The sequence below is a fragment of the Sceloporus occidentalis genome, unplaced genomic scaffold (genome assembly GCF_023333645.1).
Source record: "Sceloporus occidentalis isolate IW3139 unplaced genomic scaffold, rSceOcc1.0.p SCAF_4, whole genome shotgun sequence".
Lineage (NCBI taxonomy): Eukaryota > Metazoa > Chordata > Lepidosauria > Squamata > Phrynosomatidae > Sceloporus > Sceloporus occidentalis.
In genome coordinates, this window is record NW_028316984.1 from 29148316 (window position 1) to 29161236 (window position 12921).

At 38.3% G+C, this 12921-nt stretch overlaps 1 protein-coding gene across 2 annotated transcripts; it reads left to right on the plus strand.

Annotated features, from left to right (window-relative positions):
• Window positions 1-23: 23 nt before the first annotated feature.
• Window positions 24-12327, plus strand: ORMDL1 (ORMDL sphingolipid biosynthesis regulator 1). 2 transcript variants are annotated; one of them, XM_089519602.1, is made up of 4 exons: window positions 24-149; window positions 1967-2160; window positions 7768-7919; window positions 10067-12324. In XM_089519602.1, the coding sequence occupies exons 2-4, from the start codon at window positions 1987-1989 to the stop codon at window positions 10200-10202; spliced, it is 462 nt and encodes a 153-aa protein (XP_089375728.1). In that variant the 5' UTR covers window positions 24-149; window positions 1967-1986; the 3' UTR covers window positions 10203-12324. The 2 variants fall into 2 exon arrangements, with proteins under 2 accessions (XP_089375728.1, XP_089375729.1); XM_089519603.1 differs by lacking the exon at window positions 24-149 and adding an exon at window positions 165-531 and having other exon boundaries at window positions 10067-12327.
• Window positions 12328-12921: the final 594 nt, after the last annotated feature.

Below are 12921 nucleotides of genomic sequence, written 5' to 3' on the forward strand. Positions count from 1 at the left end.
CTCTCGACCAATCAGATCCCTCGTCTCTGCACACACTCCCATCAGCGTCGTCGTTATCGTCAGGTCTGGCTCAGACACTCCGAGGCGAAAATAGAGCCAGCCCTCCTGCTTTGAAGGGAGCGGTCGCGGAGGGACACGGCGGAGGAGCGGTAGGTGTGGCGGATGGGAGCCTTCGGGGAACAACGCCGCCGAGGCCTCGGGGCTCGCTTTCCACAGCTGTGACTCAAGGCTGCAGAAGTAGCCCAGTTCGCGACCCTCTTTGGCTTTGGCGCTGGGCATTCTGGGAACTGTAGTGTTCGTGAGACACCGAGCCTCCTCTGTGAAGAGAGCTCTGGCGCCACGATGAACTACGATTCCCAGTGTCCCCTACAGCAGTCATCCAGGGGCGGTTAAAGCAATGCCAAACTGGGCTGTTTCTGCGGTGTGTTTTGGCCCACTGCGCCGTCTCACGGCTCTCTCTTGCTGCCAGTGGTTCTGGCGGGGCTGTGGTCTGGATTAAGACTGCGGGGATCAGGGTTCGAGTCCTGTTAGGTGAGTCACACCACTTGAAGGCACTCAACAACAGGAGCACCAGCAGAGCCCTTGAAACATCCCCAGCTTGGTCTCTGAAAGGTTTAACTTGCAGCTACATGCACCCCTCCACGTTTGCAGATTTGGCATTTGATTAATGTGTTCTCTCTAGGAATATCTAGGTCCTCCTCCAGCGCAACTCTATGGTTAACTTTAACCAAAAGGCACACTGAAAGCCCTAGAGATTCCTAGAGAGGAGACTCTGTAGCTCCTCCAGGGCAGTCCTAGGGTCAGTGTCTGCTGGACGTTGGCCACAGAGTTGCGCTGGAGGACCTAGAGATTCCTAGAGAGGTGTCCTTCTCTCAGGTAAAAACATGGTGTTTCTGTTATTTGCAGGGGTCCTGTGCCCTTAACCCAAAGGAATGTGGAGGGAGGGAGGGAGGGAGGGAGGGGCGAGAGTATTGCAAGAGCTTTGGTTGCAGACTGGACAGGCCCCCTTGAAGTGGGTCAGGAAGTGGCTCACTTTATTTTTATTTCTTTTTTAAATTTTATATTGTATTTTATGTTTTAAAGTCGCCGCATAACTTCCAACCCGGCGTAACTTTCCTCAGCACCTGAGCCTGCGCATGGAGCAGTATGGCCCAGGCACTGCACTCAGGCCTCAACTGGGGCAGAGGAGGATCCCTACAAGAGGGAGAAAACTGCAGCTTTAGGGTGCTTTACCATATTAATAAAGCGACAGCGCACTTCCATAGGTGTTTCTAGGTACTCTAGTGGGATACCACACAACTCGGGATGTTGGCCAAAGAGGGCCTAGAAATACGCAGAGAGAGAACATGTTTTCCCCAGTTGTACACATAAAGTAACAGCAGAGGCAGCGGCAAGTACAGCAGCAACCCATGAATAATTAACTCCATGGATTCCTAACCTGACGGCTGTATGCTCACTTGTCTTCTGTGTTGTGATCCTGTTTGTGAGTCACACTTCTTTTTCCTTGGACCGGAAGCATATGTTGTTATGCTCTTTCCCTCCTGTGGTCCGGTAAGGTTGATGGGTGTGTAGTTATCGCAGGATCTGGTTTCCATCTAGTGTTAATACTCAGCAAACCTCGTTGATGTAAATTGTGTTGTTCTGTTTGGGGTCCTTGGAGTTGCAAAATGCATTATATTATTGAGTGTATTCAAAGTTCTATTTTTCTCAGTACAGTTGTCTTTCAGTCTGCTCTTTTTTTGTCCCTCGAAACAGGAAAATGTAACAACAGTTATCTGGTTATCCTTAACATGTATTCACATAAATATTACTTCAGTGTACAGTTTTTATGCTTGATGTTTAGATAAGGTTCACATTTAATGCTCCAGAATCACTCATAGTCCTATAGTGGAATATGAAATATAGTGAGTATTTCTGCTTAGCATACACTCTCATAAACCTTTCGTTCTATGACATTATTTTTCAGATTTATTTATTTTTGAGAAAATGAATGTCGGAGTTGCCCACAGTGAGGTCAACCCCAACACAAGAGTAATGAACAGCAGAGGGATGTGGCTCACGTATGCGCTTGGCGTTGGCTTGCTTCATATCGTCTTGCTCAGCATTCCTTTCTTCAGTGTTCCAGTTGCATGGACCTTAACCAACGTTATTCACAATTTGGTAAGTACCGTCATTTGAAACAGAAGGAAATAGTTAGGACTAAGACATGTTATGCGGCAAAGCCAAGGGAAGGAAACTTTCTAAGAAGCAGATGAGTTTGCCAGATGATCGGTCTTGAACTTGGGCTACTGCCACACTGGAGAATTAATGCAGTTTGACTCTACTTTAACAGTCATACTTCCTATGGAATCCTGGGATTTGTAGTTTGTTGTGGTATTGTTGTATGTGTTAATTTTATCATACTAAACTTCAACAAATCTTAAATCATGCCCTTCAAGTTGCAAGAGTCCCTCATTCTAAGCAATATCCGTTCTTCAGCCTTACAAAACAACAAGCCTGGTAACATAATTTAATATTAGGAGCTCCCAAGATGCCCTTTCTTTAGCGTCAAACATTGTTTTAAGTTCTATTTGTTTTTCTTGTTAGCCAAAGATATCTTGAGATTTCTTTCTGATATTGCACTATATTTTCTTATAATGGGGATCATTTGAAAAACAACAACAAAAGCCTTGGCAAAACATTTGCTTTTATTACTGAGATTCTTGCCCATGTAACTTTCTCCATTTTTCTAAGCACAGTCAGCCCTCTGTATCAGAGGGGTGTCCATTTCAGATCACCCCATGGATACTAAAAAGTGTGGGACCTTAACTCCCATTATTGCCAATGGACAAGTGACTGCATTGGTGCAGCTATGTGGGAGGGCTATCTGCATATGCTCCAATCCACAGATAGCTAGCCTACTGATACAGATGGCCGACTGTATCTTTTAATTTCTTTCCAAACTTTCTCATAATCATTTTGAAACATTAAACTGCAGTGGGCCCTTGGTATTTGTTTACAGGACCCCTCCCCCACATGGATACCAAAATCTGTGGATGCTCAAAATTCATTAATTACAGTGGCATAGTAAAATCGTGTCCCTTCTATAAAATGACAAAATTGGGGGGTTGTTTTGGGGAATTGATATACTTTTAAAAATATTTTCAAGCAATGGATGCTTGAATCCATGGATTAAAAAAATCCATGAATATGGAAAGTTGACTGTATTATTCTTTGTCATTGTAACTCCCAAACTTATAATTACCTTTTTCCACTTTAAAATTTGAAAGAGCTGTTAGTTCCTCTTTTGAGGAAATTTTTAGTATCATTTGAATGAATGAATCCCATTGTGGGAGAAAGGTGGGATATAAATCCTTGAAATTAAATAAATAAATAGTCAACAATTTTGTTTTATCACAGTTAATTTTGAACCCAGAGTATGCCCCAAACACCTTATTTTTAGAAGCACCTTCATTGGGTCCAGTGGGTTTTGCATCATTATCACAAGGTCATCTGCACAAACCCTTAATTTATACTGTTCTTTCTTTACTCTCACTCCACAGATTAAACATGGTCATTAAACAAATAATCTGTAAGCATTTACAAAGGAATGGTGTGATTACTAAAAGTCAGCATGGATTTCTCAAAAACAACTCATGCCAAACAAATATTATCTCTTTTACAAGCTTGGTAGAAGATGAAGGGAATGCTGTGGATGTAATTTATCTTGATTTCAATAAGGCCTTTGACAAAGTCCCCCATTATATTCTTGCAAAAAAGCAAGCAAAGAGTGGGCTAGACAGTCAGATTGTTAGGTGGATTTGTAATTGGTTGCCTGACCAAGCCTAAAGAGTGCCCAACAATGGCTCTTGGAGAGAAGTGACTAGCAGGGTCCCACAGGCTTCTCTCCTGGGCCCAGTGCTATTCAGCATCTTTGTCAGTGACTGGGATGAAGGAATAGAAGGCATACTTAACAAATTTGCAGATGACACTAAATTAGGAGAGCTAGCTAATACTCCAGAGGATAGGATGAGAATTCAAAATTACTTCAGCAGATTAGAAAGCTGGGCCAAAACTAATCAAATGAATTTAATAAGGGAGAAATGTAGGATGCTATATTTAGGCACTAAAAATGAAATGCGCAGATATAGGCTAGGTGATACCTGGGTTGACGGCAGTACATGCGAAAGAGATCTAGGAGTCTGTAGACCATAGGCTGAACATGAGTCGAAATTGTGATAAGCAGGTAAGAAAGCTAATGCAATTCTAGGCTGTATCAATAGGAGTATAGCATCTAGATTGAGGGAAGTGATAGTACCATTATTCTGCTCTGGTCAGATTTCACCTGGATTATTGTGTACAGTTCTGGGCACAATTCAAGTAGAATGTTGAAAAGCTGCAGTGTGTCCAGAGGAGGGCGACTAAGATGGTGAAAGGTCTGGAAACCATGCCTTATGAGGATCAATTTAAGGAGGTGGGTATGTTTAGCCCAGAGAAGAGGAGGTTAAGAGGTGATAAGATAGCCATGTTTAAATACAGTGGTCTCTTTGTATATGTGAGGGATTTGTTCTGGGGACACACACACACCTAGAGATGTGTCCTTTCAGGAAAAAACACGGGACCTCAAGTCCCATTGATTCTAATATCGACGCACTCCTGCACACCGAACTGTGTATGCAGCGCAGGCACATGTGCCATTTTGTCCCCCTGGATTTGCCCGTCGGCGTGAGCTCAAATCCGCGGATGGCAAGCCCGCAGATGGTGTGGGCAGACTGTATTTGAAAGTTAGGAAGTAGGAAGCTTGTTTTCTGCTGCTCCAGAGACTAGGACTCAGAGCAATGGATTCAAGTTACAGGAAAAGAGATTCCACCTAAATATTAGGAAGAACTTCTTAACAGTAAGAGCTGTTCAACAATGGAACACACTCCCTTACTCTGTCAGGAGTGCTTTGTGTATTCCTGTATAGCAAGGGTCATCCTGTATGGACTGGATGGTCCTTGTGGGCTCTTCCAACTCTATGATTCTGTCATCTTGTCTAATATTTTTCAGCAGGATTTCCAACACCAAAATAAACAGTAAAGGTGAGAGTGGACAACCTTGTCTAGTGCCCTTTTGTATTTCAACTGATGTTGTTGCAGTACCATTTACTAAAATCTAGACCATTTGCACTGAGTAGATTGTCTTATTGCCAGAATAATATTCCCACCAAAGTTCCTTCTCTCCAATACTTGAGATACGTAATTCCAAGAAAAAATATCAAATGCTTTCTCTGCATCTAAAAAAAGAAAAATAGACATGCTGTGATTATGATGTTCCAAATATTAATTGATATTTAGTATAGTTCTTAAATTACTCATTAATTGCCTTTTTGGCCAAAAAAAAAATCACTCTGATCTTCATGGATATTTTGAGAAATAGATTTTTGCAATCTGATTGCCAAAATAGTAGTAAAGATCTTATACTCATTGTATAGTAATGGAATAGATATGTAATTCTTTGTTAATGTCTCATCTGGGTTATATTTAATAATAATAATGATGATGATGATGATGATGATGATATTTACTTATATCCCGCTCTTCAGCCAAGGCTATCAGAGCAGCTTACAATTTGTTAATTAGACATTTAATTAAATCACTGTAATATAGGCATGTTCAAGAATGGCATCCACCCTTTTTGTAATAACACATCACAAACCATTTTTAATTGGTCCAGAAATTTATCTTCAAAATGTTTTATAATAAGCTTTTCCAGATTTAATCTTTTTAATTGCCCTATTAAGCCCCATAGTTGTCACAGGGCCATTCAAACTTTGCTTTTGTTCTAGATGCAGTTTATCCAACTGGAGTTTATCCAGATAATCTCATTGTATCTTACATATAAACCTCACAGTATTTCTCAAAGGCTTTTAATATTTTTTGAATTATCTATTGCATACTTACCTCCTTCCCTGATCCTTATCTCATTTCTTTATTTTTTATATTTTCCTGTCTCAGCTTATAAGAAAGCCACTTCCCAGGTTTCTTAGCAAATTCAAAATTCTTTTACTTATGATATAATAGTTGGCATTCATTTTTGGACTGTAAACAACAAAAACCATTGTTTAAGTAAATTAATATTTTGTTGAGTCTCTTTATTAATTTTTTTCTTGAATTTTCCATCCAGACTTTGTATTTCATCCAACAACTTACTATTTTTAGCTTTTTTTCTTTTTTCAACATGGAGCCATATTTTATAAATTGTCCTTATACAGTATAGGCTTTACTTGCTTCCCAAACTACATGCATACAAGTAATATTTCAGTTAGGATGGGCATGGCTACCAGATTGCTTACAAAAAAAAAAAGAACTTGCAATCTCAGAGCTTTGCTCTGCATTTCTATTAGAAAGGACTAAAAGACTTCTTGACACCTGGAAACATATGAATAATACTATGTGGGAAGGCATGTTCTTAATTTGACTGCTAGCTAAAGTGGTTGGTCGTTTTATATGTCTTGATGTTTACCAAGTGAAATTTATAACTTCCAATGCAGTGAGGTACCTTTGGACATATTGTAGAAAGCGCTGTACTATCAATTATTTCAAATCCATCATGAATTGCTTTTGGCCACCATTAATTCTCTTTGTGGAATTAAAAGTGTTGATTTGCGACATAGTTTATACAGAAGCAGGCAGCTTGTTCTGTCTCCTGACATGGGACCCAAGTCTGCTTACAATAGATTAAGATTAGTTAAAGCTAGAAACTTGATAATAAAAAGTCATAGCACAATTAAAAGGCTATCATATTAAAATACTATTAATTTTAAAACTATAAAAATCATTTTAAAACATGACAATGTGGATGAAAACACAAGATGCACATCATAAAAAGACCCTTCATCCCTCTTGCTGATACTGCCTTACCCAGGTTGCTTTATCTTATTGCAAGACAGACCTAGGTAACATTTATATTAGCTTCAATTACTTATAAAATTATATGATTGTTCTAGGAGGTTTACCATATGTTTTGTACCTCTTGGTGTATAGACCTTGCTCTTATTCAGCATTATTCATCCCATAATAACAGCATTTATCCTAGCTTGCAACTGAAAGATCAAATTAATTCAGCTAACTATCCCTTGCTGACAATGTACGCTGCTTACTGGGATCCATATTGAATAATGTATAATATGATTCAGCCCATAAGCTTCATTTTTAACCCAAAGGGCAGTTGTAGCTTCACTGACACTAACAATTTTTTTTTTAATTAAGGTATTCCTGGTTATTTGGGTTACACATTAGGTTCTGATGTAGTCACTTGGGTGTGACTTGTATGTGTCCTGGGTATGTCTGTATTTAGAACCAAATCCGCTGAGTTCATTGAGACCTTGGTGGAATTCCTTATGTTCAAACTACAGTTCCCATTATTCCTCACCAGCAAGGCCAGTGGATAGGGAGGATAGGACTGTTATCCAAAACATCTGAAGAGTGCTATATTGGTGAATGCCGTTCTAGTGTTGTAAGCTTACAATTTTCCTGTTAGTCATGCAGTTCATTCTTTTACTAATTATCTGAATTTTCACAGTATGAAGTAGGGAGCTCAGTTCAGTGCCACCTATGGCAGAAAGTTTTACTCTCTGGCAGTGACTTCTATATAAGCATTCTTGTCTAACCTTTTAGCAATGATATAAAGATGTACAAATGATACACCCAATTCCTGTCCTAGGTCAATAATAGTGTTTAATGTTTCAAAGCTCTATGCAGCTTTGATACAATTGCAGATTACCCAGTTTGCCTTTCTTCTTCACAGGGAATGTATGTATTTTTACATGCAGTAAAAGGAACACCTTTTGAAACACCTGACCAAGGTAAAGCAAGACTACTGACACATTGGGAGCAGCTGGACTACGGTGTGCAGTTTACATCCTCACGGAAATTCTTCACAATCTCTCCAATAATATTGTAGGTTTAAAAGTTCTATTATGGCAGTAATGGTGGTCCAAACAATTATAAACAATGACACTGGATGTGGCGAGTTCATATTGCAAAGGGTTACTGTACAGAATTGCCAAAAATAGTTCAGATGTGTAGGTTTTATCTTTTATTAATTTTGGGTTGTGTTTCTGAGGGAGAAATACATTTTTTCATATAGTTAGGATTTCTCTTAATGGCAGAATAAGCATCATTTTTAGGATTAAGCAGGTAATCCTGCATAGAAATAGGAAAGTCTATTGCACAACTCAAATCTCCATGACAACTGATTACTAATAGGCTTAGTACCTTCTACAATATGTTTCCAGCTTTACATACCTTATATACTCATGTACGTTGACCTCATGTATAAGTCAAGGGAAGGTTTCAGGGTCAAAATCCTGGGTTTTGATATGAACCGTGGATAAGTCGAGAGTAAAACTTAGGGGGCTATAAGGAAGGATGAAAAGAGGCAAATATCACTTCCATCACTTCTCCTTCTCAGGACCTCTCCCAACCGATTCCCAGGTGCTGGATGAGAGGTTTTAACATTGGATTGAGAAAGGAAGTGAATGGATTTAAATGGAGAGTTGTTTCCATAAGAAGCCAGATCTTGCAAAAGGGACCAGAATAAGAAGCAAGTGGATTTAAATGGAGAGTCTTTTTGATAGAAAGGCAAGTCTTGCGAAAGGGACAAGAGAAAGAAGCAAGTGGATTTAAATAGGGAGTTTTTTTTCCATAAGAAGCAAAGGCTTCCCCCTGCAGAAGGAAGGAATTGGTGTTCAATGGAGATTGGTGCAGAAAGAAGGCTTGCTTGCTTTAGGACCTTTCTAAGCACTACTGATATATTGACCCTTATATATGTCTACCCAAAATTTTAGGGTCGATTCTGGGGCATAAATGTCTCAACTTGTAGTACCAGTATATACAGTACTCTTTTTCAGTAACTCAAGGTTCTCAAACAGTTCATATTCACTTAGAAAAAAACAATCCTACTGCTATTCAGGGTATAAGCATCCACAGCCACAAAGACTCCAAATTTAATTTTCCTCCTCTTTAATCTTCCATCCATTTCTAAAACAACCCTGATGCAATACCCAAGCACGGGGTCCTAAATCTGAGTCAGACTTCGCAGCAGCATATTTATGCAACTTCTTTGTGTTGTCAAGTAATAAGTATATACTCAGTTGGTTTTGTCTCATCATCCAGATCTTGAAATAAGCTTGATAGCATGTGCTTGACTTCCCCATTTCAAATCTTTCTTCACCTAAAAACTAAGCAGGTGGCTGTAGAAAGTCAATCTCTGATTCTTTGCCTTTCCCCTCCCTTACTGCTCTAACTGGTCATTGTAATGATATCTGAAGCAATGTATATAGTATGCCTTGCTCACTTGAAAAAAATGCTTTATATAATAATATAATGCAGTCAGCATTAAGTATTTTTAACCCTGATTTAATGTAGTAGCCTGCTGAAGTGTAAACTTTGTTTGCCTGTCTCATATTGCACCAGGATAAATTTCAGTAATGTTTATTCTATTGGGGAAATTATTTGTAGTTCATGAATCATAAACATAATAACCCTCCGTTACATTCTTACTGATTCTAGGAACACATTTGTTTGGAAGTTGCCTTGCTCTCAGTGGAAATTAAATCATTAAACTCCTTTGCTGAGTTGAATGACTAGCAGAACAACATTTTAGTGAAATATGAGTAATCTTTCCAAAGGTTCAACAATCTTAAGGAACTCCTTGAGGCCAGCAGTGGAGAGCCTTTGTTTTTCAACCAGTTGCACACATATCTACAATGTTCCTGTTTTTCATCAGAGTTACCGAAAAAGTAATCATTTCAAAGTCAAAAACCAATCATGCATTTCAGACTCTAAATCCCTATTGCTTTTAATGGGCAATGGCATTAGTGGGTGGTAATTATGTTTTGAGAAACAATAAAACCCCTATCAATTTGAAAGTCTGCTTTGGTTTTACATTTGAGAGTATTTTATGATATTGACATCTTTTGTTTGCTAATAATTGGTACAGAATTAGTAACTCAGTACCTTTCTTTCCTTCAGAATAGATTCTTTTCTTCTAGTCTGATCCCTGAACTTTCTCTGTATTAATTCTACCTCTTCTTTTTCTGCAGATATTTCCTAGCAAGCTTCTATACAAAATACGATCCAGCACACTTCATCCTAAACACTGCTTCACTCCTAAGCGTACTAATTCCCAAGCTGCCACAACTTCATGGAGTCAGAATCTTTGGAATCAACAAGTACTGAACAAAAAATATGGAATGGGAGCAATCTGACCAAAATATGGCACAACTGGCTGTTTTCCTTGGTGAAAAGAACAGTTGTAGTGCCACTTCTCTAGTAATCTACCACAAGACTTTTTACTCCTAAGACTCAAATGCTATTCTTTCCAAGCTGTGTGGGAGAGAAATAGACTTTCTGAAAGTGTTAGATTTAAGTGGTATACTTCAGAGAATAGGCTTTAGGAGCTGGGCAGGCCTAGCTGCGTCATGTTAGAGATAACAAATGAGTTGAAGGGAGTATGGATAGTTTGAAAAATAAGCATAATGTATCACGAATAAGTCAGCTGCGATAAGGCAAAATGCATTAGTAGAAGAGTGGAAATATTCCACTTCTCAATTTAATGGGTTGGTGTGGTTTAAATTCTGTAAAGTAGCCAGTCATTTGCTGCTTGAGTGGTTTTGCTTTCTGTTTCTAGATCTAGGGTTTTCTGTCCGGCTGCAAATGTTGCTAGGTTAACATTAAAGATACAGTTTGCTGTGACTGTATTGTAATGGAGTTCATGCCTTATCTGTTCATGTGACCTTTAATCTCAATAACTCCTCCAGTTTTAGATGAACAAAACTCAGGGGAATGATATGTCAACTTTTAAGCCTGCCTTTTGTATAAATTTAACTTATCAATATTTGCTAGTTTATCAACTGAAGCTGATCATTCTAAAATAGTAAAATCCAGAATGTCTGAAACTATAAACCACTCTCTCTTTTAGGGTAGAATTGGGCTTTTGTATTGGCTTTCTTCAAATAGCTGGGCTCCTAAAGGAGAAGAGGTTGCAACCTCAAAAACCAATCAGATTGCTAAATCTCTAGCTAGATAGCTCATAAAAACAGTCCTCGTCTTTCTGTTAGTAGAGATGTCACCAGTGAAAATGCAATCCTTGATGCTTCCAGGAGTTTTCTTATGATAGGTAACTCAAATAGCAAGTATTGCTTATGTGGTATTTTATTAGATTTCTGCATCTGATATTAAGGGACCTTAGATTGGTTTCTTTTCCTTTGTGCTTTACATGTAGGTTTGGGAGATTTTCAGAAAGTGATTAAGTGTGCATAGCAGATTGTAATTGCTTTGGCAAGGAAGCTTAAACTATTTAGTTAAAGAATCTCTTAACTTAAGATGTTAATGGTCATAGTTTCATTGTTGGGGTACAACAACCATGTGTGGCATTGGCATATGGAAGACACTGTGGTATTGCATAGCTGTCTTGAGAATATAATATTGTATGGGTATGACTGCAAGAAGAGGCATGTGTTTTCACTGACTGAATTGGAAGTTGTCGTGATTTACTAGAATACAAGTACTTTTCTTATAATAAACACTCTCTCATTGTGCTGTTTGGCCTGCTTCTCTGCTACAATGGCTCTTGAATTCAGGCCAGTAACTATTATGCCTTCAAAGTAATAATTGGTTATTTTCAAGAAATTATACTTTCTTTCTGTTGTTCTTTTTCCGTGAAAAGGTGTTTTTTAACAATGTTTTATATTAATAAAGTGGCTGACTTTTAAGACTGATTGTGTAAACATAATACATTGTAAGAGCAGTTTACTGTACCAAAAGTTTGCGAGCATAACAAATCACTATTGTGCTTTTGTAAATAGAATTATAGTTGTAATGTAGGGCAAGTGTTTGAAACACTACGTCGGATGTATGGAGGAGTGAATCGGTAGCTTTTTCAACAATTATATAAGAAGTTGTTGTAGGCTTTGTTTTCTGTCTATCCTGACATTTTTCCACCCCCAATTGGATTCAAGTGGTTTACCCAATTAAAATAATTTGTCCTGAGAGAAGTCTTTGGTTTATTTTTTAAATGATTAAAGCATGGTGTCATTTCAGTTCTTTGAGCTAATTAATTGCTTGCTTACCCAAGGAATGCCTGATATTGTGTCAAAACTTTTGACTGGGGTTAACTGCTTCTGATATAGCCATCTGGATAGAGTTCCCTATGAGATGCAGGTACAATTTGAATTACAATGATTAAACTTCCATGTATTACTGCTTACCACGTGCATCTTATTTGTACAGGGTTTTTTCCCCTTAGAATGAATCAAGTGAATAAATTATAAATAAAAATCCTTAGTGTTTAGGGAGTTCTTCAGTTTCTGCTCAGTTCATTTTTTTTGATTCCAGCATATGACTAATGGCATTAAGGAAGTATTGTCTGAGTAAAATTGATCAGCCATATCCAACTGGACAACAGTTTCATTGCTTGTGGTTCATTTGTACAGTAATACAAGCTTCTCCAATAATAAATCTGGAGAAGCTCCTCCATATTTGTAATGTGTAGTCCTAAAACATGAGGTCATACAGCAGAGAACATGTGCTTCCTCCTTCTCCCCTGCTGATTCTTTGTGAGATCACACAGATCTGGGATAGAGGACAAATTTTCAGACAGATTGAATAGAGAATGAGAAATCTATTGGAACAAGAGAAGAAGAACTAAAAAGGTCTGAGAAAAATCTCATCCATGCAATATATCCAACATTCAGAATGCATTAAGCAAAGAATTATGTATACAGTAACAATTAATTAAGTGAATTGCTGTATCTTAAAAGCCTATGTCATTTTCTGCTGTCCAGCAGTAGGGTCGATATGATGATCACTGAATCTGTTTGTATGGGAGGGGATTTACTTCTTACCCAGTATCCTGATGGGTATTTTGCTAATGCATTTTAAAAAAGCAGTTTAGGAC